This window comes from Perissodus microlepis, chromosome 13 (assembly GCF_051167445.1).
Source record: "Perissodus microlepis isolate ML-2025 ecotype Zambia chromosome 13, ASM5116744v1, whole genome shotgun sequence".
NCBI classification, from domain to species: Eukaryota; Metazoa; Chordata; class Actinopteri; order Cichliformes; family Cichlidae; genus Perissodus; species Perissodus microlepis.
In genome coordinates, this window is record NC_140473.1 from 29,996,041 (window position 1) to 30,021,247 (window position 25,207).

General features: G+C 41.0%; 1 protein-coding gene across 4 annotated transcripts; it reads right to left on the reverse strand.

The window, feature by feature from the left end:
- Positions 1-5,435: 5,435 nt before the first annotated feature.
- On the reverse strand, positions 5,436-10,627 carry LOC146375352 (uncharacterized). Of its 4 annotated transcripts, none has more exons than XM_084949230.1 (2): positions 9,052-10,627; positions 5,436-8,953 (listed from the first exon to the last, which is right to left on the reverse strand). In XM_084949230.1, the coding sequence occupies exon 2, from the start codon at positions 7,487-7,489 to the stop codon at positions 5,999-6,001; it is 1,491 nt and encodes a 496-aa protein (XP_084805356.1). In that variant the 5' UTR covers positions 7,490-8,953; positions 9,052-10,627; the 3' UTR covers positions 5,436-5,998. The 4 variants fall into 4 exon arrangements, with proteins under 4 accessions (XP_084805356.1, XP_084805358.1, XP_084805355.1 ...); XM_084949232.1 differs by lacking the exon at positions 9,052-10,627 and having other exon boundaries at positions 5,436-7,966; positions 8,461-9,045; XM_084949229.1 differs by lacking the exon at positions 9,052-10,627 and having other exon boundaries at positions 5,436-7,971; positions 8,461-9,045.
- Between the last annotated feature and the right edge of the window lie 14,580 nt (positions 10,628-25,207).

Here is a 25,207-nt window from a genome sequence, read left to right on the forward strand (position 1 = left end):
TCAAACGGCACGTTTACAGGGAACAGGGAGAAATAACGTATACCTTGCCTTTGTTCTCATCCTGGTTGCAAATGGAATGCAAGTGTCAACCCAGAAAGGCCAGTCCTGTTTCATCCTTCAACCAGCCACAACCTGCCCGTAAGTACACCTCTCCACTTACAACAATATTACATGGGGCAAATACATCTGATGATCCTGTACAGGCAGCACAACCGATCATAACAACTAAGGCAACATGTGCATATTGCCGCTCACCTGAACACCACATTAGTAAGTGTCCCGAGTTCATTCAGAAGACAAAGGATGAGAAAATAAACTGGATAAAAGCAAACAAACGGTGTTGGCGTTGTGCTAGCACTCATCAGGCCGCAAAGTGTGACCTGAGGAAAGCATGTGCCACCTGTATGGGACGACATCTACAGATCCTATGTGATGTAAATAAGAGATCTACAACTGAATCTAATCCTGTAGTGAGGACACTGTACTTTGATAGACCTAGTGATTGTCCTAGTGTCCTTTTAAAGGTTGTGAAAGTGCTCCTGCGAAATGGCAAAAGAACTCTTGAAACATATGCAGTACTTGATGATGGCTCCCAGCGTACCATTCTTCTACCATCAGCGGCACAGCATCTCAACCTAACTGGGGAAGCAGAGAGATTATCACTTAGAACTGTCCGTCAAGAAGTTGAAACTATTCAAGGTTCTTCCGTAAGTTTCAAAATCTCACCCATCGCACACCCAGAGAAAACCTACACAATTAATAATGCCTTCACTGCAAGTCACCTAGCACTTTCAGACCACACCTACCCTGTATCATCTCTCCAACGGAGATACAAGCATCTTCAAGGTATCCCATTACCCATTATTAATAAAGCAGCGCCACTCCTGCTCATAGGCTCAGATCATACTCACCTCATCACGCCTACTGCTCCATTGAGACAGGGACCATATGGGTCTCCTGCAGGAGTTAAAACCCAATTAGGATGGACACTTCAAGGTCCGATCACAGATTTTCAGCCCCAGAGCAGTACAGAGCATGTGCAGTGTTTGTTCACATCTCTCAGTTCATCTGCAGACGTACTGCGTTATCATGTTGAGAAGCTATGGCAACTAGACACTTTACCTGAATACAGTGAGAAATCTGTGATCCGATCAAAGCAAGATCAACTGGCACTGGAACTCCTTGAACAGGCCACAAAAAGGGTTGAGATCAATGGTGTTAATCGCTACGCCACTCCTCTTCTTCGGATGGCAAACTTTCCTCCTTTGAATGTCCCTCCAACTGTAGTCATGTCTAGACTCCGCAACACTGAGGCTCGGTTAGCTAAAGATCCTGACAAAGCCATGTCTTACAAGGATCAGATTTTGAAATTGGAGCAAGCAGGCTATGTAGTTAAACTTAGCCCGGAGGAGATGCACAATAGCAAAGAAGCCTGGTATATTCCTCATCATATGACAAGTCACAACAATAAAGATCGCATAGTCTTTGACTGCTCTTTCACATTTCAAGGTCAGTGTCTCAATAAGTACCTATTGCCAGGACCAATCCTTGGGCCAACACTTCTCGGTGTTTTGTTGCGTTTTAGGCAACATTCAGTGGCAATAAGTGGCAACATCAAAGGCATGTTTCACCAAGTCCGTCTTCTGCCTCCTGATAAACCACTCCTCCGATTCCTGTGGCGTGACATGAACAAAGCAGCTCCCCCTTCAGTGTATGAGTGGCAGGTACTCCCCTTCGGTACGACCTGCAGCCCTTGTTGTGCAATCTATGCACTGCAGAAACATGTGAAGGAATATCAATCTGACAAAGATGTGCAGTCTTCAGTAATGCAGTGTTTCTATGTTGATAACTGCTTGCAGAGTATTCCATCAGCAGAGTTAGCTCGAACACTCCTAGACAAATTAAGAAACCATCTATCAGAAGGAGGCTTCGATCTTCGCCAGTGGGCCAGCAATAATCCTGTTGTGATTAGCCATCTACCATCTGAGGTAAGAATGGCAAGTAATGAACTTTGCCTGACTGAAGACAAGCCATCTGGCCCACATGAACGCACATTAGGATTATTGTGGAATTGTGAGACTGACTTGTTTGCCTATAAATACAGAACTCTAGCCTCACACCCCACCACAATGCGTCGTATCTATGCAGTACTTGCTCGTCTGTATGACCCATTAGGCTACTTACTCCCATTCACAACACGCGCCAAAACCTTGGTGCAAGAGCTATGGAGAAAGGAGAGAGATTGGGATGACCCTTCCCTTCCATACAACCTCTTAGAGGCATGGAAGTCCTGGGAAGAAGAACTTTGTTATCTTCCACAAATTGCCATCCCACGTTGCTATACTTCTAAGGAAATGAATGTTTCTACCACAGTTCGAGACATTCATATCTTCTGTGACGCTTCGGAGCGAGCATATGGTGCTGTCGCATATTTGAGATCAGATGATCTTGAAGGTCATGTGGAACTGAGTTTCTTGTTAGCTCGCTCACGTGTTGCTCCTAAACGGAATTTAACAATACCCAGACTGGAGCTATGCGCAGCCCTACTAGGCGCACGCCTCTGTGAGCTCATACAAACAGAACTCACCTTACCAGTCAGAACTACCACCCTTTGGACTGACTCAACAACTGTACTTCACTGGCTTCAGTCAGATTCCTGCCATTTCAAGGTATTCGTAGGAGCCAGAGTCTCAGAAATTCAAAACCTCACAAACAGTCAAGACTGGAGATACATCAATTCAGCCACAAATCCTGCTGATGATGTTACGAGAGGTAAATCCCTGAAAGAGTTCCTTAGCCCAAACAGGTGGACCGAGGGTCCCTCGTTTCTGCATGAACCTCCGAATAACTGGCCCACAGTTACAGATCTCCATCCTGATGATGATCAGACTGAGTTAAAGAAATCCTACTTTTTTGGTATTGTCAGTATACCCTCCCATACATACACACCCAGCTTCAGAATCTATCAAGAGCTATTGGATTTCACGGCTCGTTCACTCTCCAACCAAAAGGGTAAATTTCCTTCTGCAGCTGATTATCTAACAGCAGAACAAGAAATCCTTCGTCAGGCACAACTGGACAGTTTCGGTGAAGATTTAGCCCGTTTACAGTCAGACAAACCCCTCTCATCCGACAGCCGTCTATTGTGTTTGTCACCAGTGTTGTGCAGGAATTCTGGACTTATCCATGTAGGAGGCCGACTACGGCAAAGCCCAGACTTGGAATTGAATGTCATTCACCCAATAGTACTTGATCCTGCTCATCCAGTGACCAAACTGATCATACAAGATTATGATGACAAACTGCATCATGCTGGTTCAGAAAGACTGTTTGCTGAACTACGTCGGAAATTTTGGATTCTCAGAGGAAGGGAAGCCGTACGCAGGCATCAGTATAGCTGCGTTGCATGTCAGAAATGGAGAGCACAGCCCATCATTCCAAAAATGTCAGACTTGCCTGCTGCTCGTCTTAGGTTATTCAAACCACCTTTCTACTCCACAGGAATAGACTGCTTTGGACCATACATGGTCAAGACCGGCCGCAGATCGGAGAAAAGGTGGGGAATAATATTCAAATGTCTCACGACTCAGTGTATACATCTTGACCTCCTAAACAGCATGGATACCGACCCCTTCCTCATGGCCCTCCAACGATTCATTTCTCGACGAGGAACACCCCTGGAAATTATATGTGATCAAGGAACTAACTTCAAAGGAGGAGATAAGGAACTACGGGCTGCTTTTGACAACCTTGCTCCGACTCTACAGCCGGTCCTGATGACTAAAAGAATCCATTTCAAATTCAATCCCCCGCATGCACCCCATTTCGGTGGAGCCTGGGAGAGGGAGATACGTTCTGTGAAGAATGCTCTGAAGAGAACCATTGGTGCACAAATGGTCACTGAAGAGGTCTTAAGAACGGTCCTAATTGAGATTGAAGGCATTCTTAACTCAAAACCCCTAGGCTATGTATCCTCAGACATTGCGGATATTGATCCCATAACCCCAAACCTTCTCATTATGGGCCGACATGATTCGTCACTTCCCTTAGTATCCTATTCTGATTCTGACCTCCTAGGTCGACGACGATGGCGACATGCACAAATATTGGCAGATCACTTCTGGCGGCACTTCATAAAGGACTATCTACCATCCCTCCAAAGAAGACACAAATGGCAGAAGGAGAACCCAGATCTCACACTGAACTCTGTCGTAATGATCATGGATTCACGCCTTCCACGTGCCCTCTGGCCCATAGGCAGAGTGACACGCCTCCTGAAAAGCCCAGATGAACGCATCAGAACCGTGGAAGTCTTAGCACAGGATAAAACCTATATCCGCCCTGTCTCCTGTCTTATCCCCCTGCCCCCGCTTCCTGACGAAGACTGATCCTGATCATATCAACATATTTCTCACTAGAAATATGGGGGCGGCTGTTGTAGAGACCCACCTTTTAGCACATCCCAGCACACCCACTCACTTCACCAGATGCACCTTGTTTAGTTCTCTCACCTTTGATTGGGTGTGGTGCTTGTCCTTAATTGCACTCACCTGTCACACATTATATAAGGACTGCATTCACTTTAGGCTCACTCTTTCTTCACTCCCACACGGGGCGGCAGCAGAGGTGAGGTTCTGTTCTGGTTTTTCTTATTTTATGTATTGTTTAAGGTAATGAGTAACTTCTCTGTTTTCTTTCAGCATTGGCAGTCCATGTGTGTCTTTCTTTCCTTCCTTCTTTGCTTTATTGATTTGAGAATAAAAGGAGAACCCTGTGAATGATTAGATGACTGCTTATTCTTATCCTAATCGGATGAGCCCATGATGCTGATTACTCAACCCTGAGCCTTCCTTTCCTTCTCAACAATCACAGTTTATGTTGTAAAAGAGAAAGAATATTGGAAAGAAAGATCAACATTGTGATATTATTTCTTCCAAACTGACCAGAAACATGCTTGTCAGACTCTCACAGCAAAGGATCAGACTCACTGTGCATGACGGCTCAGGCCAATGATGTCTGTTAGATTGTCAGTTGTTTAGTGCTTCTGTACAGTTAGGGTCACCGTCTCTATTTCAGAATAATTAATATGCGGAAAACACTAAAAGTTGATTGTCTTCCAATATTCTAGCATAACTAAAAAACTTTGACTTTGTAAGTACATATTATTAGTCCTAATGCCAATATGATTCTTCATAACTCCTGCTTTGAAATACTGAACTTTAAAATTTACCTGATGAAAGATGATTTACAGTGGCACTCTGTCAGGATCATTCTGACTGTAAGATCACTGTATTAATCTGAATCCTTCTGAAATGTGCTGTGAATGAATGCTGATGCAACTCACTGTGGGAAAGCTGTTAATAAAATGAATCTGTGACACATGCAACACATTCACAGAGGAAGAGGACACAAAGGGAGGACACGCAGAGGCTGTGTTGAAGTCAGAAATCCAAATCTTTATTAAAAAACAGGCGGCGGTAACAAACAGGAAGACAAGCAGTCCATCAAACAGTCTACAGGGTCAAACATACAGAGAATTCAAACAGCAGTAAAAAATAACTGGACACTGAAAAACTTAAAGCAATGTGTGACGCAATAAAAGGAAGCAGCGCAGTATATTCACTGAATTAACATAATCTAATTCTACTCTACCGTATGTGCTGAGACACTCATCCTTTTTACCAGAGACCTCGCGCTTCGTTCTCGCCCACGGCCTGAAGTCACTAAGGATCACGAGTGGTGTAAGTGGCGTATCAAACAGCGCCGGGCCGGCCTGACCTCCGTGCTCAGACAGTTTTCCCTTGTCGGCCTGCAAAAAATAAACCAAAAAACATATAGCTGTGATTAAAAACATCATCGACATTAAACCTATGGTATTATTGAACATTGTGATAGCCTTTTGAACTCTTTTCTCGTCACGAGTATCTGATTGTTGTGATGGCATGGTGTTGTGTGTAAGTTATGTTGTAGCAAAAAGTTCAAAGCCCTTTTTAGATGCTCAGTTTGGTGCCGCTCCCTTTCGCTGGCGCGGCGACTTCCTCCTAGGCTGCTCTTCTTTCTTCGACCTCCCGGGTAGACCACCGGTTGGCCCGTTGCACAGGTGTGAGGGTTTATTCTGCCTCTGAGTTTCACCTGTGTTGGGTGGAGATTGATTTCTCCCCACCAAGTCCTCGTGCGTCCAGTGATACCAGGCGTCGCCTTTCCCTCTCAGTTGAACCGCTGTAGCTATCCGAGCCGACACCTCGTATGGACCAGTCCAACGGGGTTCCTTCCACTTGCGTTTGATGACCTTCAGCCACACTGCCTTTGCGTCCGGGACCTCTCCTCCTCCTGTGGGCTTTTCACAAGCCACCTGTTTGGTGAAACTGGACACCAGCGCCTTTAACTCGTTCCAATAGTCTGCGTGAGACCTGTTCCCTCTGGTGTCCTGTCCCACCGAGCCCACCGTCCAAGGGGCCGGAAACTGTCTCCCAGTTTGCAGCTCGTACGGTGTGAAGCCCACTTCCGGTTTGACTGCTGGCTTGGGATTGTGTGCGCCACAGATTAAACACATCCTGGCCTTTTCCCTTATCATTTCTTTCAACTCAGGATGCCACCAATGACACAAGTTTCTCTCCATCTGTGCTACCCCCACGTGGGCAAGTCCGTGGGCCTCCTCCACCTTCTGTTTTGCCATTTTGGCTGTCAACACGGGGCGCCCGTCTGGCCCCCTCCACAAGTGTCCATCCTGCCAGGCTCCTTTGTTTTTCCACACCCCCTTTTCCTCTGGGGATGCCTCCTCCTGAGCCTGTTTGACTTCCTCCGTCATGTTAGTGGATACTTCCTCTTCTGCAGTTACCTGTATCATTTGTTTCTGTCCTTTGTAGTCTGCCGCCTCTTTTGCGGCTTCATCTGCTTTCTGGTTTCCTTTTGCCACCATGCTGGTTCCTTGTGAGTGCGCTTTGCATTTTATGATACTCACTTCATCTGGGTCAGCCAAGGCCTTTTGCAGTTCCTCCATTTCACTTTTGTGGCAGATAGGTGCATTGGTTGCTGTTCTGAATCCTGCTCTTTTCCATTGAGCCAGCTCCACATGAGCTGCTCCGAATGCATACGCTGAGTCAGTGTAGATGTTCACTCTCCTATTCTTAGCTAATCTCAAGGCTCGAGCTAGGGCTATCACTTCAGCTCTCTGTGCCGACTGCTGTCCCCCAATTCTTCCTGCTTCTTTGACCTGATACTCCTCTCCTACTCTGCAGACTACCGCATATCCTGCTTTCAGTCCTTCTTCGTCTCTGTGGCAACATCCATCAGTGAACCAGTCCTCAGCTCCAGGTATAGGTTCTGCCTTCAGGTCCTCTCTAATTTTTTCTTCAACCTGTGCTCTTCTGACGCAGTCATGGGGTTCCCCTGCTCCCATTAAATCTGCCATGTTTGCTCCTTCATGTGTGAATGTTAGATTTGGGGCCTCTAAGACTTTGCTCAATCTCTGTTGTGCCCGTGGTGACATACTAAATGCTTGTGAGTTCACGTATGCCACTATGCTGTGTGTAGCTCTACGTCACTTTACCTGGATGATGACTCCTCTCCCCCTCACTCAGAAACACTCCTAATATAACCAAGCAAATAAATAATATTGAAGATTTACTTACATCATTACAAAAACAGCAAAAACATCTCCCTTTGATTCTATTTCTCCATTCCTGCTGAACATCAGGCAACAAATATCTCAATAAATCACAGTAAAATGTAAAGCACATATTTTCTCTGCTTTGTCTAACCTCTGCAGAGCCTCTGTCAAGAAAAACATAACTGTAAGCATAAAACAAATATACATTTCATAACACGTCACTGGACAAACCTTGGTCAGTTGATTTCCTCTGTGCAGTGCAGACGAACATCAGTCAGCAAGTGACTCTGCTGGTTCTTCTGAGGAAACACCACCGTCTCTCCACACCGTCACCATCTGTGAGCACAAACTGCCGCTCTGCTCTGCCAGCATGTAGGAAATCACATATCACACACAGGGGTGAAGAAACATCAGAGCTCAACTTTGGATACTTTAGATCTTAACAGATCAAAGTAGCTCTTAGTTTCAGCAATCAGTGAGCAGACAAACAATGATACCATACTGATTCTGTATGAATACAATATGGTATTTTCAATACAGGTGTCAAATTAATTTATTAAAACTAATACAGATATATGTATATTTTTTTTTGATAAATTAGTTTGCTAAATTATAAGAATATATATTTTTATTTTTTTTTCATTTAACAATTGCAACTGAAAGAAATTAAATATTGAACAAAAATATATTGTCACATTCTGAGCATGCTCAGCATGCTGACAGACTTGAAGTTGCTACAGATTTTAAGAAGTGATAATTATAGGGAAGAAACTTCTCTTTTTCATCCGTTTAATCAAACATTTGATGCCTCAGCTGTCTCAGTCCTATAGCGTTCTGCAACTACAACTAACCTGAAGCTTGGATTTGGCTGCAGGTGCCCCTGTACATCCTTCTCAGCAGCACACATGTGGGTACCATTTAATCACACTTCTTCCTGAGCTTTGCTTCATCACAAGACCAAAGGTGGCATCCCGTGTCACAGTCTTATCATCATCCAGAAGAAACATTTGAAGAAACATCATGGAGAAGAAACATTTACGCGCCTCCTGGTTTTGTTTTCTGATCCTGCGAAAAGACTGAGGACAACAAAGCCCAGAGAACACGAGATACACAACATCCAACATTCAGACTCAACAGCCTCCATAAATGAAGAGCACCAGGTTGGTTCAGTTATAGTAGATATAAGCATACTTCACATTACTGGGTATGAATAATAATGAGGAGGCAAACTTTGAAGATGCAGAGCATGATGTCCCATCATCAGACTGTAAACAAACATCCACCAGGCTTCTTTGTTGGCAAAATTGATGATTCTCCTATCAGGGATCAGTAGCGTGTATTAACCTGTGGTATAAGCAGCAGTCACTGAAATATTACTCTTTCAGATAAGAAATCTAGCACATAAAAGCCAGGGTGGGAGGGATCTCTGCAAACTGACTTACCTCTGCAAGTGTGAAGCTCAACAAAAATCTGACTCTCCAGTCACACACAAACAAAAACCTCCAGCTGGGAGATAGAAAACGCTGTCTGGGTCTTGCTGGATGTTGCTGGTCAGAGTCCACACATTAGCAGAGTGCTTCTTGGTCCCACTGACCCATGTGGACAGCGACTGTGGAGAACTGTTCTGGAAAACAGAGAAGAGAATTAAAATAACAAAAAGCCAAACAGGATTTCCACAAAGACTCTCTTGGAATCAGCAATCAAAAAAATCACTGGTTCATATTTCAATTAAATATGAACAGGTTCCTCAAATGTAAGCAGTTCAGATCTGATTTAATTTAATTTCCTTCACACAGCACATTCGTCCAGGCTGACAGGTAAACATAGAATTAATCTCAGGTAACATGACTCATAGTAGAGATTCAGTAAGAAAGATTGCAGGCTCTAATAGTATTACCACACAATCCAAGGACACACCAACAGCTCAGATTTGTAGAACTATTTAAACAAATGTCTTCTGAATATTCAATTCAGGTTCACAGTGGGAGGGTGGGAGGTGTCGTGGAATTTTTTAAATAAAGTCTGCAACACAGAAAGAGCTGTGATCAAGCTATTTATTACTGCGCCAACACACATCAAACATCACAGTTCAGTCATGTCAGCGCTGCCGCAGAAGTTGTGCTCCTACTCCTTTATGCATTCCAAGGAAGAGGGAGGAAGTTACAAACTGATCCTACCACACTTCACGTGCCTCGCTATGAAACCTAACCGATCAATGGTTAAGCTGTTTTGTGCCCTTGGCCTTATCAGCACCTGTAAAGGGAGTTGTTTTCTCAAACTGCTGACGCTGAAGTAAGTTCATCTAGTTTTAGAAACTTTCACTGAACAGTCTATAACAGTGTCACAACTAAGCATATGCATAAGCACTTAAATACTTTAAATGAGAATAACAGAAAATTTCTATTAAAAAGGCTAGAGCCTGTCCCAGTAGTCATAGGTAGAGCACACCTGGACAGGTCACCAGTCTGTCAGAGGACTAACACAGAGACAGACATCAGAGTAACAAATCTATTTAAAATTAATGTAAGTTTGCTGCAGCTGTATGTATGAACATGTGTTTCTGTGCTCACAGTCCACCTCTCAGGAACCTGCAGTTCACTTTTAGTCAACTTTAAACAGACCTCACAAAAGGCTGATGTGGCTGGATCAGTAGTCTGATTTAAGTACGATAGCTTTGGCCAGGGATTAATCTGGTGCATCGCTTCACTGCAGTCTTACGTATTTTCCCCACACCTGAATAAAAAATACTGATATATACAAATAACAGCTTCAGCTGATGCAGCCTGACTCAATCCTAGATGTTCAGCACACAGAGACACAGAGGTGCCGTTTAAAGTTTAGTGTTAACCTGAGTCACTGATCATTTGCAGTATTACAGAGTCTGGCAGTCTTTGCATGATGTCCACGTCACTGTAAGTTTCTAGCTGACTCTCAGGTGTGACAGGTGTGCCAGCAGGAAAGAGTAATAATAACCTGCATCCTGAGGTTTGTCATGCAGGATTAAAGGAGCCAGGCTTTGTTCACACAGCTAGGATTGTATTTTACACTGACCCTGGGTCAGTATAAGTATCATACAGTTTAAACGAAGCACTGAAACTTGCACATATTTATTACAGATGCACTGAAGCTAATCGAGATATTTGCTGTCAGTCTGTGGCTGCGATTAAACACTTTACTGGAAACTTTATTAACTAGTAACTTCATCAGTCATGACAGAAGCTAATATTTCTGTGCTAACATCGTTTAACCAGTAACAGCTTTCCTCCAATATAAGCTAACGTTTACACCGTAACTTTAAGCTAGCACCACAAAGACGGTAAAACACGTAATAATATCTACAAATGCATCTTAAAGCTGTTATATTAGCACTCGGTGTATTACTAAGATAACCACATTAACATTACTGACACTCGCTGACTTTTAATAGTCATTCTATAAATGCTGTCCGTTTAAATGGTCTTACCTGTACACACTGCATATCCACCGGATTCCAGCCAGAGTGGATTCTGGAGTCTTCCCACGCTCCTGTTAGTGATCCTCCATCTGGATGGATGAGAACAACCTTCTGAACAATCTAGCAGGAGATGGCCCATATCTATGGGACTGATTTGTGCTAATAACGCCCATTGTATGGACTGATAACAGCCGAAGCGGGTGAATAAAGTCACCCAGTAGCTAGCTGTGCCATTACCCAGCATACATCACTCCCTCCATAAATGCAATAAACGATAGAAAAGTATCGTTCTACCTGTTTTTCAGGTAGTTGTTTACATTATATAATTTATTGTGTTCCGTATACGTCACTACAATGTGATTTGGAAAATGTCTAAATATACCGACAACAGGCACTTCCGCAGCAATCTCTTCAATCGGAGGAGCCTTCACGTCAATTCCCGACGCGAGGGGGGTACCCTGCGCGTCCATAAGCGAAGCAGAGGGAGCCTGACCATGCGTCACACGTTTGATGAGTTGGGAGTGAGAACGTGTTGGACGATGACGTACACCTAAAAGAGCTCAAAATCAGAAAACGTTGCTCTAAAACATGTTGACATGGTAAATGAAAATGAACAATAATCAAAATTGATCATGCAAACTGAAAGACTACTTACTATGTTTCTCTTGTTACTTCATTAGCCTCAGTGTTCTCAGATCATTCTTTACATAAAAGCACCCAGTTGTCTTGCAAAGAATGTTTGGGATTAGTGAAATCACACACATTCAAAGATACTGGTAGTTATTGTTTCAAATGCCTATTTCATGACAACCAGGCTAAATTCATCGAAAGAGATGATGAAAGAGATTATCTGGATGCTGAAATGATTGTTAAAATACATTAGGCCAATAATAGTAGACCTGTGCTACATTTGTCCAGCTAGGCAACACATATTTCTGCATAAGAGATACATGAGACACCCTTTAAATAAGCAAATTTCATGTTTAAAACATGGAAATGCAGCCAAAATGGACCATACAATGGCCTCAGTGAACACATCAGCACATAAGTAGAGATGAGGAAACTCAATCACATTAGATATTAATATTACTATGAGTAAATTATATATATTATATATTCTGTTACATGGTTTAAAGAATACAATGTGATAATCACACATGAGAACGCTGTTTCCAGTTATACAAATTTATTTTATTTCACTATTAAAGAAGCCAATTATGTGAATAAAAGCTCACCACAAGAACATCTCCCAACCCAGTCTTACAAAGTTGCAGTTACAATAAAAACTGGGTATGGAACATGAACTGTTGGTGAGCTAAAAAACAATCCTGGTGCTGATGCTTGTCATTGAACGTTTTGGACAGAGCTCTTGATTGAAATGCCTACCGTTGTGTGTAGGCATTTCAGTCCAGATGTTATGGAGTTCAGTTCAGCTAAGATGTATTTCTAAAGCACCGGATCGCAAAAATAGCCGCTTCTCGGCTGTTTATATTGTAAGGTAAAGACCATACAATATAAGAGAGAAAACCCCCCAACAATCAGATGATCCCCTGTGAGCAAACCCTTGATGACAGTGTCTGTGAAGGTTATCAGTCATCAAGGCCATAGTAGTCTAAGGAGCTTGGAAAGAAAAGCGCCTGGACTTCTTTAAGTTAAAGAAGTCCAGGCGCTTTTCTCCAAGCTCCTTAGACTTGGTGACGGTGGGAAAGAAAAACTCCCTTTTAACAGGAAGAAACTTTCGGCAGAACCAGGCTCAGTGAGGGGCGGCCATCTGCCTCGACCGGTTGGGGGGGGGCACAGCTGTTATAACCCCTGACGCAGCATAGCTTCTAATTCTGAAAGATAGGTAAATACCTTAAACCTGCACTCTATGCAGGACACCAAGTGATGACACGACTTTCAGTACTATAGGAGTCTATGCAGAAACAGTTTTCTCTCTTGAATCTCTGTAATTTTTTTGCTACTGAGTGTCTGGGTGCAGTCACTCATTTTGGGCCAATTAAATCAAATGAATTGAACCTGCGTTAACCAGGTTTAATAGGGAGGGCCAAAGTCGTAGTTGTGCTAAATTTCCTCGAATTCTCCTCGGAGATTTTCGAGTAGCTTCCTTTGTTCTTGAAAGTTCTTTTCCATTTGTCTCATCGCTTCCCGTCCATTCCACATCTTTTTGGTAAGGTCACTAACCTTATTTTCTAAGGCCTTATTTTCTTGTTTGAGTATGTCAACTTGGACATCGTAGTTGTTTATCAGATTGTTATGTTCTTCCTGTGAAACTCTGGGAGTCTGAGCTTGGGTTTGCAACGCCATGTCTTCTGTTTTCAAGGCTTCCTGTACATCACACAGATTTTTCTTGACCTCTTCAAGCTCTCTTTTCAGTGCCTCAAATTCATGGCACAACAACTCCTTTTCTCTGTTGGTCACGTTAAAATCATGTTCGGAGTCTTTCTCAGTGGCTTTGAAGATCCGTGATTCTCCTTTCACACCCTCATCGTGTGGTTTCAGTTCTTTTTGAGAATCACCACTCCTTTTGGAAAGCTCCTGGAGGTCCTGTTCAAGAAGTTCGTTATGCCTCGATACGTCAATTTCACGTGCAACGCATTGGAGTTCCAGGGTCTGTCTGAGCTGTTCACTGTCCGTTGTTTTGTTTTCCTCATTCATGATCCTTTTTCTTTCTTCACTCTCTTGTAACTCTTTAAAGGCTGTGTTTGCCTGATGGAGTTTATCTTTAACAGCCTGTATTTCCCGTTGCATGTCATGTTTTTCCTTTTCAAAGTCCCTTTTCAGCTCACACATGCGTTTTATCGTCACATCATTTTCCTTTCTTAAAGACTGGTTGTCCTTTTCCATGTCTCCTACTTTTATAACCAAGCCTGTCTTGCTGCTTTGCAACTCTCTGATTTCTGCCTCCATTTCCTGCATCACCTCTTTCTGTTGCTGGATCTCTTTGGTTTTGGAGCTGTTTAAATCCTTTAGAATTTGGTTCCAATATTCCAGGTCTTGAATTTTGAAGTGAATTTTTTCATTCTCTAGTTGCAGGTCTCTTTTCCTCTTGTTTTTAGAGAACCCACTTCGTTTGAAGAGAACTTCAATGTTTTTTTGGAGAATTTTGTTCTCATTTATGAGCTCTCTTTTTTGCTCCTTAAGGTCGGCGTTCTCGACTTTAAGGTCACGTATGGTAGAGTTTTGTTCTTTGAGAGTTTTATTCTCATTTTTCAGCTCTTTGATTTGCTGTTTAAGTTTTTCGTTCTCGGCTCTCAGGTTGCACACAACAGGATTTGACAGACTCATATTTCAAATTGAAGTTGATGTTAAATCTCTGTACTAACTAAAAGATTTTTTAAAAATACGGTCAACTGTGTCAGAAACTGAAGTTTCGAGTAGTTTAACTGCCTAGTGAATTCTTCCACTATCTTTGAAAGACTGACAAGAATGAGAACCTTTCCCCTCTTTAAGGGTTTTAGTGTGCTGATGTCATAAAGAAGATCAGAGATCAAAGGGATTCTGGTGGAATGTCACTGTGTCTGGTCTGGGCAGTTCTGAATTGAATAATAACAAAATGCAGATTGATGGTAATTGTAACTGATAATGGTTACATGAATTATAAACACCCAATAAATATTATTTAGAAATCCAAACTGTGGTGGAGGTGTGGTCCCTGGCTCAGCCGCAGGGGAGGAGTGATGCAGTGAGCTCAAGGGGGCGGTGCCAGGGAGGCTGCAGGGACAGGTGGTGATGATCTTCCTAACGAGGTTTTCCTTTTTATATAGTCAAGCCGGAGACCAGAGTGAGCAGGAGCATGTGCAGAAGACCAACCGGAGAGTTGGTGAACAGGTTGGCAAACCATGAAAGCCATATGTGTGGTGCTTAAACAAACACTCGTCCAGAGTGATCAACATAACAGTGTGTCGGGTTGACTTTTATACAAACAAACCAAAAAGAACAAAAACATGTCATTGTGAAGCTTTGGCAAATACTAGATTGGTCAACTGATGTGCCGTAAGCATCTGTCAGGCTCTCTGACAGTTAGTTAGTGTTGCCTACAGTTAAAATATGTAATTGTGGTGAAGAGTTAGTATGATTTTACATAAATGGAATCCACATTTAGGAGCCCTTCAGTAAATCCAGGCCAAGCTAAGAAGATGAGCAATGGGAGAAAGACCAAGGACAGAACACATGGAGATGACTGACCAGCGAGCTTTTAATGCTTAAACCTCGTCAAAGTAACTTTTTGTTGTGACTAAATTGTAAAGAGGGATGTGTGTGTATAGAAAGATGGCTGTTAGAGTAGCAGATGTTTAATTTTGTCTAAATTCACTATTAATTTACCTAATCAATTCAAATCAGAGGGAGAGGACAAAGAGATTGTACAAGATCAGGAAGAACAAGGTGAGCCAAAGAGTGAAGGGAGATGGAAAAAACAATAATTATTTTTCACAAAATAATTTTACATACAATTCATGAATACTTTGTGTGCTTTCCAGTAGCTTGCTTAAAAGTGGCAGTGGACATTGTAAACATAACATACTAACATGAACTAGAAAATTATTTGCGAGCAAAAATGCAATGTGAATGAGAGTAAAAGTGAAGAAGTCACTTGGATGAATGACGTAGCGTTTCTCCCACTGAAAACACAACGTCCAGATGAACACAATCAACCTTATTGCATACTCTGAAGTAGTTAAGTTTCAAAGTAGGGTAGGTTTGAAGAGATTTGAAGATTTTGCCATTCATTTGAATGGGAAGAGAAATTTTAAAAAGTTTAAAAGTTACAACAAAGAAAAGCAATAGCAGCGTAGTCCTGAATGTAAACTGTCAATGTAAAATCAGCCCTCTTACCAGTTTGCTTCTTGTCCAGGTGTATCGAGTTGCAGTGTGATTTTCCTTCTGTCTTTAATGAGTAATGGTACTTTAAGTGCTTGATGATTTGGTGGACTGACTGTGCTGCATGTAGCTATGAGACTGAAGCAATGTTGTGCATGTTTCTCTGCTTGTCTGCATTGCCACAAATTGTTCTATTTGGTGATGTATCATAGAACTGTACTATATAGTGTATGTAAGTTTCTGTGTTTGCTAGTAACTACCATCAACCTAAGGTCTCAGCTAATTTATCTTTGCAGAGATGTTCATTTGATTGTAACAGCAGTAGGAAAGAGCAGTAACAAGAGTAGGACAGCTAAGCTAATTATGGCTAAACATTTGGAATTTAGTGAAAGCAAAAATTGACCTTGCAAAGATGGATAGGTTTATTTAGAAAGTCAGCTATTTACATTTAGTGTTCGTCCCAAGTAGGAGATTTTGAATTGAGTCTAAATTGACCGCAAATTTATTTAACTTGTTAAAATCAACCAGGCTGTTACTGAAGCAGTCGAGGAATTACCTTTGAGGTCTCAGTCATAGGTATTAATGCAAAATCTAACATTACACTAACCTTATATTTTTGTAAAAGGCAAAATTGACTTTTTTCCAAGGTGGGGGAGTGTTTCATGTCTGTAAGTTAAAATTGTTATTTTTGTTGTTTCCTGATTTATAAGAATTGGGAGAACAATTACATGCTAACAAAATGATGCATTTTGGTTGCCCATGTTTGGTGTTGCTTTGGGCTTAGGGTAATCACTGACGATGACGTACACCTAAAAGAGCTCAAAATCAGAAAACGTTGCTCTAAAACATGTTGACATGGTAAATGAAAATGAACAATAATCAAAATTGATCATGCAAACTGAAAGACTACTTACTATGTTTCTCTTGTTACTTCATTAGCCTCAGTGTTCTCAGATCATTCTTTACATAAAAGCACCCAGTTGTCTTGCAAACAATGTGTAGGATTAGTGAAATCACACACATTCAAAGATACTGGTAGTTATTGTTTCAAATGCCTATTTCATGACAACCAGGCTAAATTCATCGAAAGAGATGATGAAAGAGATTATCTGGATGCTGAAATGATTGTTAAAATACATTAGGCCAATAATAGTAGACCTGTGCTACATTTGTCCAGCTAGGCAACACATATTTCTGCATAAGAGATACATGAGACACCCTTTAAATAAGCAAATTTCATGTTTAAAACATGGAAATGCAGCCAAAATGGACCATACAATGGCCTCAGTGAACACATCAGCACATAAGTAGAGATGAGGAAACTCAATCACATCAGATATTAATATTACTATGAGTAAATTATATATATTATATATTCTGTTACATGGTTTAAAGAATACAATGTGATAATCAGACATGAGAACGCTGTTTCCAGTTATACAAATTTCTTTTATTTCACTATTAAAGAAACCAATTATGTGAATAAAAGCTCACCACAAGAACATCTCCCAACCCAGTCTTACAAAGTTGCAGTTACAATAAAATCTGGGTATGGAACATGAACTGTTGCTGAGCTAAAAAACAATCCTGGTGCTGATGCTTGTCATTGAACGTTTTGGACAGAGCTCTTGATTGAAATGCCTACCGTTGTGTGTAGGCATTTCAGTCCAGATGTTATGGAGTTCAGTTCAGCTAAGATGTATTTCTAAAGCACCGGATCGCAAAAATAGCCGCTTCTCGGCTGTTTATATTGTAAGGTAAAGACCATACAATATAAGAGAGAAAACCCCCCAACAATCAGATGATCCCCTGTGAGCAAACCCTTGATGACAGTGTCTGTGAAGGTTATCAGTCATCAAGGCCATAGTAGTCTAAGGAGCTTGGAAAGAAAAGCGCCTGGACTTCTTTAAGTTAAAGAAGTCCAGGCGCTTTTCTCCAAGCTCCTTAGACTTGGTGACGGTGGGAAAGAAAAACTCCCTTTTAACAGGAAGAAACTTTCGGCAGAACCAGGCTCAGTGAGGGGCGGCCATCTGCCTCGACCGGTTGGGGGGGGGCACAGCTGTTATAACCCCTGACGCAGCATAGCTTCTAATTCTGAAAGATAGGTAAATACCTTAAACCTGCACTCTATGCAGGACACCAAGTGATGACACGACTTGCAGTACTATAGGAGTCTATGCAGAAACAGTTTTCTCTCTTGAATCTCTGTAATTTTTTTGCTACTGAGTGTCTGGGTGCAGTCACTCATTTTGGGCCAATTAAATCAAATGAATTGAACCTGCGTTAACCAGGTTTAATAGGGAGGGCCAAAGTCGTAGTTGTGCTAAATTTCCTCGAATTCTCCTCGGAGATTTTCGAGTAGCTTCCTTTGTTCTTGAAAGTTCTTTTCCATTTGTCTCATCGCTTCCCGTCCATTCCACATCTTTTTGGTAAGGTCACTAACCTTATTTTCTAAGGCCTTATTTTGTTGTTTGAGTATGTCAACTTGGACATCGTAGTTGTTTATCAGATTGTTATGTTCTTCCTGTGAAACTTTGGGAGTCTGAGCTTGGGTTTGCAACGCCATGTCTTCTGTTTTCAAGGCTTCCTGTACATCACACAGATTTTTCTTGACCTCTTCAAGCTCTCTTTTCAGTGCCTCAAATTCATGGCACAACAACTCCTTTTCTCTGTTGGTCACGTTAAAATCATGTTCGGAGTCTTTCTCAGTGGCTTTGAAGATCCGTGATTCTCCTTTCACACCCTCATCGTGTGGTTTCAGTTCTTTTTGAGAATCACCACTCCTTTTGGAAAGCTCCTGGAGGTCCTGTTCAAGAAGTTCGTTATGCCTCGATACGTCAATTTCACGTGCAACGCATTGGAGTTCCAGGGTCTGTCTGAGCTGTTCACTGTCCGTTGTTTTGTTTTCCTCATTCATGATCCTTTTTCTTTCTTCACTCTCTTGTAACTCTTTAAAGGCTGTGTTTGCCTGATGGAGTTTATCTTTAACAGCCCGTATTTCCTGTTGCATGTCATCTTTTTCCTTTTCAAAGTCCCTTTTCAGCTCACACATGCGTTTTATCGTCACATCATTTTCCTTTCTTAAAGACTGGTTGTCCTTTTCCATGTCTCCCACTTTTATAACCAAGCCTGTCTTGCTGCTTTGCAACTCTCTGATTTCTGCCTCCATTTCCTGCATCACCTCTTTCTGTTGCTGGATCTCTTTGGTTTTGGAGCTGTTTAAATCCTTTAGAATTTGGTTCCAATATTCCAGGTCTTGAATTTTGAAGTGAATTTTTTCATTCTCTAGTTGCAGGTCTCTTTTCCTCTTGTTTTTAGAGAACCCACTTCGTTTGAAGAGAACTTCAATGTTTTTTTGGAGAATTTTGTTCTCATTTATGAGCTCTCTTTTTTGCTCCTTAAGGTCGGCGTTCTCGACTTTAAGGTCACGTATGGTAGAGCTTTGTTCTTTGAGAGTTTTATTCTCATTTTTCAGCTCTTTGATTTGCTGGTTAAGTTTTTCGTTCTCGGCTCTCAGGTTGCACACAACAGGATTTGACAGACTCATATTTCAAATTGAAGTTGATGTTAAATCTCTGTACTAACTAAAAGATTTTTTAAAAATACGGTCAACTGTGTCAGAAACTGAAGTTTCGAGTAGTTTAACTGCCTAGTGAATTCTTCCACTATCTTTGAAAGACTGACAAGAATGAGAACCTTTCCCCTCTTTAAGGGTTTTAGTGTGCTGATGTCATAAAGAAGATCAGAGATCAAAGGGATTCTGGTGGAATGTCACTGTGTCTGGTCTGGGCAGTTCTGAATTGAATAATAACAAAATGCAGATTGATGGTAATTGTAACTGATAATGGTTACATGAATTATAAACACCCAATAAATATTATTTAGAAATCCAAACTGTGGTGGAGGTGTGGTCCCTGGCTCAGCCGCAGGGGAGGAGTGATGCAGTGAGCTCAAGGGGGCGGTGCCAGGGAGGCTGCAGGGACAGGTGGTGATGATCTTCCTAACGAGGTTTTCCTTTTTATATAGTCAAGCCGGAGACCAGAGTGAGCAGGAGCATGTGCAGAAGACCAACCGGAGAGTTGGTGAACAGGTTGGCAAACCATGAAAGCCATATGTGTGGTGCTTAAACAAACACTCGTCCAGAGTGATCAACATAACAGTGTGTCGGGTTGACTTTTATACAAACAAACCAAAAAAAACAAAAACATGTCATTGTGAAGCTTTGGCAAATACTAGATTGGTCAACTGATGTGCCGTAAGCATCTGTCAGGCTCTCTGACAGTTAGTTAGTGTTGCCTACAGTTAAAATATGTAATTGTGGTGAAGAGTTAGTATGATTTTACATAAATGGAATCCACATTTAGGAGCCCTTCAGTAAATCCAGGCCAAGCTAAGAAGATGAGCAATGGGAGAAAGACCAAGGACAGAACACATGGAGATGACTGACCAGCGAGCTTTTAATGATTAAACCTCGTCAAAGTAACTTTTTGTTGTGACTAAATTGTAAAGAGGGATGTGTGTGTATAGAAAGATGGCTGTTAGAGTAGCAGATGTTTAATTTTGTCTAAATTCACTATTAATTTACCTAATCAATTCAAATCAGAGGGAGAGGACAAAGAGATTGTACAAGATCAGGAAGAACAAGGTGAGCCAAAGAGTGAAGGGAGATGGAAAAAACAATAATTATTTTTCACAAAATAATTTTACATACAATTCATGAATACTTTGTGTGCTTTCCAGTAGCTTGCTTAAAAATGTCAGTGGACATTGTAAACATAACATACTAACATGAACTAGAAAATTATTTGCGAGCAAAAATGCAATGTGAATGAGAGTAAAAGTGAAGAAGTCACTTGGATGAATGACGTAGCGTTTCTCCCACTGAAAACACAACGTCCAGATGAACACAATCAACCTTATTGCATACTCTGAAGTAGTTAAGTTTCAAAGTAGGGTAGGTTTGAAGAGATTTGAAGATTTTGCCATTCATTTGAATGGGAAGAGAAATTTTAAAAAGTTTAAAAGTTACAACAAAGAAAAGCAATAGCAGCGTAGTCCTGAATGTAAACTGTCAATGTAAAATCAGCCCTCTTACCAGTTTGCTTCTTGTCCAGGTGTATCGAGTTGCAGTGTGATTTTCCTTCTGTCTTTAATGAGTAATGGTACTTTAAGTGCTTGATGATTTGGTGGACTGACTGTGCTGCATGTAGCTATGAGACTGAAGCAATGTTGTGCATGTTTCTCTGCTTGTCTGCATTGCCACAAATTGTTCTATTTGGTGATGTATCATAGAACTGTACTATATAGTGTATGTAAGTTTCTGTGTTTGCTAGTAACTACCATCAACCTAAGGTCTCAGCTAATTTATCTTTGCAGAGATGTTCATTTGATTGTAACAGCAGTAGGAAAGAGCAGTAACAAGAGTAGGACAGCTAAGCTAATTATGGCTAAACATTTGGAATTTAGTGAAAGCAAAAATTGACCTTGCAAAGATGGATAGGTTTATTTAGAAAGTCAGCTATTTACATTTAGTGTTCGTCCCAAGTAGGAGATTTTGAATTGAGTCTAAATTGACCGCAAATTTATTTAACTTGTTAAAATCAACCAGGCTGTTACTGAAGCAGTCGAGGAATTACCTTTGAGGTCTCAGTCATAGGTATTAATGCAAAATCTAACATTACACTAACCTTATATTTTTGTAAAAGGCAAAATTGACTTTTTTCCAAGGTGGGGGAGTGTTTCATGTCTGTAAGTTAAAATTGTTATTTTTGTTGTTTCCTGATTTATAAGAATTGGGAGAACAATTACATGCTAACAAAATGATGCATTTTGGTTGCCCATGTTTGGTGTTGCTTTGGGCTTAGGGTAATCACTGACGATGACGTACACCTAAAAGAGCTCAAAATCAGAAAACGTTGCTCTAAAACATGTTGACATGGTAAATGAAAATGAACAATAATCAAAATTGATCATGCAAACTGAAAGACTACTTACTATGTTTCTCTTGTTACTTCATTAGCCTCAGTGTTCTCAGATCATTCTTTACATAAAAGCACCCAGTTGTCTTGCAAAGAATGTGTAGGATTAGTGAAATTAAATATACCAGCTACCCCAACTTCAGACAGTAACCCTACAGTAACTTGCTGGATCCGCTGTCCACCAGCCATGTGATGACCCTCCTCCCCCCCTAGCCAAGGGAAATACACTGCTCTCAATAGAACACTGCTACAGCAGTAGAGTGTCTCGTGAAACTCCTCTCTCTTTTGGGCTTGGGTGATGGTACCGCTCTCGAGCTCATGGAGAGCACGCTGCCCTTGCTAGGAACAGATGATGGCGGATTCCGCTTCGCTCATGTCTTCCTCTGACAGTTGCTGGTGCAAGGTTGGCCTCGCCAACTCCCTGCTGCTGGCTGCAAAGGATTACCACCCTCTCGCAGAAGAAATGGATCGCATTCTCCTGGCTACCAGGAGCTTTGAGATCCAGGCCATAGTTCGCAACTCAATGACAGTATCTCCCGCGCCCCAACCGAGCCTCAGACTCATAGTGGCTGGGATCGCGGCACCACAGAAAAGGACAGTGTTCTTACCATCAGCTTTGCAGTTTTAAGCCCCAGGGAAACGAGCCCGCCAGCGCTCTGTAGTGGCCGCGACCAATGGCAATGAGGAAAGGCTGCTCTTCATAGAGGATTCAAGCTCGGGGACATGTTTTCTTGTTTTACTCCGGCTCCCAGAAAAGCCTTGGGAACTCTTGTATCGTCTTTGCATACCTCCCCAATGGTATATTAGTTGATTGGAGATTTCCTGCGTACCACCAGAGAGAGCCCAAGTACCAGTAGTGGTACGCGTGCCACCGTTTGACAAAGACTGGAATAGAGAATGTGTTCAGCCACCTTCAATCGCTAGCAGTATGACTCTGAAGTGCTGTACTGTATGTTTGTAAGTTTTCTCCCCAACAAACACAGCAATGTCAGTGAAACATTTTGCTGTAACCCACATAATTTCCTTATGGATCAATAAAGTATTCTGATTCTGATTCAGAGAAAAAAAAAGAGAAACAAAGAACCTCAAACCACTCAGTTCTGATGAATCGCAGTAGTTTCAGCATTCTCCCACTGACATTTTGCTGATATCTGTGAGTCAATATACTGAGACTAGGGCAGGGCAATATGACCAAAAATATTTATCACGATATATATTTGAAAATTTGTGGTAACGATATAACGGACAATATAACTGACGCGAGACAAAATACTTTACAACTCCACAACTTTAGTAGTGCAAAAAAAAAATCCCTCATCAATGTATTTTCACTTAATCAAGCAGCTGTTTTTCATGTGCATTAAAACTGTATAAAAATTTTACAGTGCAAATGCAAATGCAAATTTCTCGCTGACAGTTTAACCAAAAGGCATTTCCAGTGGAAATTGGCCGACATATCCTCAGCATAACCATGTATAATATCCACAAAACTTAAAAAGAGGTTATACACACACAATATTAAATTGGTTCGAGGTCAGTAAGCACAACCAGAATTCATACATAAAGCACACCGGATTATAAGGGGTACTGTCAATTTTTCCGAAAATCAAAGAATTGATTTTAAGTGTGCCTTATTTTCCAAAAAACACGATAATAACAACAGCTCGCTTGCATGCTCTACCAAAAAATGTGATTTGGTGTTTATCTGATGGACGAAAGCCAAACCAGTTCCACACCACTGAACCATTTTTACAAACCAATTCTGGTTCATCTGTTATTCAACGATCCGCTTTCGCCCTTCTCATTCTCCGTCGCCACCATGCTTCTTCCGTGATGTGTGGATGAAAACAAAGGCACTGCACATGTGCGTTTTACCCATATTCTATCGCAATATTTCATTTTCTTATCATTGCCTAACATTATACCGGTATTACCGTGAACCGTATGATATGGCCCAGCCCTAACTGAGACTATGCTTTTTATTCCTCATATGCAATGACTGTTACTGTCTAAAAGGAAAAAGGAAAAACTCTGGCATTAAAGTATAGGAGGAATCCATTACTCAAAAGGCCAATTACAATAACATTTCATACACAGCTCTGAATATCTTATACATATTTCCATACCATTTTTTTCTATGCATATTTCTGTATATATGAGCTCCAGTTGCGAATGTATATAGGACCACCATGTGTCTTCGTTTTATATTTTATATTTTTCCCTTGCTATAAGAGCTGTGTAACACTGAAATTTCTTATCCGTGGGATAATAAAGGTTTATTCTATTCTATTCTATTCTATTCTATTCTATTCTATTCTATTCTATGCTAATAGTTTTGAAGGGTAAACAAACAGGTGCATGTCAGGTTAAGACCAAAGGATTCATCACAGCATTTCAGAGGGATTTGCAGTTAAGGTATATTGATGTAGATTTAGCACAGGAGTATAAATGTTCTCTTATTAAGCAGCTAAACCACTGACAAAAACTACCCTCTGCTCACACGAGTTTTCTTTTTTCCCTTCATTGGCTTCAAGTTAAATTTAGAAATTAAAAGTTTTATTAATTACATAAAACACTGACTAGGATCCTAAACAGACACAAGACACTACTGTATGGTTCTGTAACGGGTTGATAGTTTAAAGCCTTAGGATACAGTCATAAATGCATCAATGTAGGTTTTCCTGCAGTCACTGATCACACCAACAGATTAGTCGTCTTCTTATTGATTTTTATGCTGTCTGACATCTTTATGAAACCAGGGAAATGATGGCCTGTTGGTCTTTAGATTAAATTCTTGTAATTGCAAAAAGTTAAAAAACAAATTGTTTTCTTTTCAGGATATTTTTTTAGTTTCACCAATGCGGCTTCAAAGAAATTTAACCAGCTTGCAAAACACCAAAAACTTTTTTGAACTTAAAAAACACACAAAACCTAAACACAACCACGTCAACATTTAACAACAATATTATTAATAATACATTACACACTGTCATAACTGAATAGATCAGAGGAAATTCAAATTCTACTGTAACTGAAAATTCAATTTGTGCAACACTTAAAGTGTCCTTTCAAAAAAAAATGTAAAGGATAAAATAAAAACTAAATATGATATTTATATAAATTAATGACTGCAATGATACAAAATAAAAATGTTTCAAGAGCTCTTTAGATGATTAATATTTGAGTTTAAGACGTCTTCAGATGAAACTCCATCAATCTTTTCTTGGTGGTGACTGGAGTTGATCGCAGCTGTCATATGTCATCCTGGACAGTCTTCACACCTACAGGCAGTTTAGCATCACAAATATATCGAACTGCATGTTTTGGTCTGCAGGAGGAAGTCAA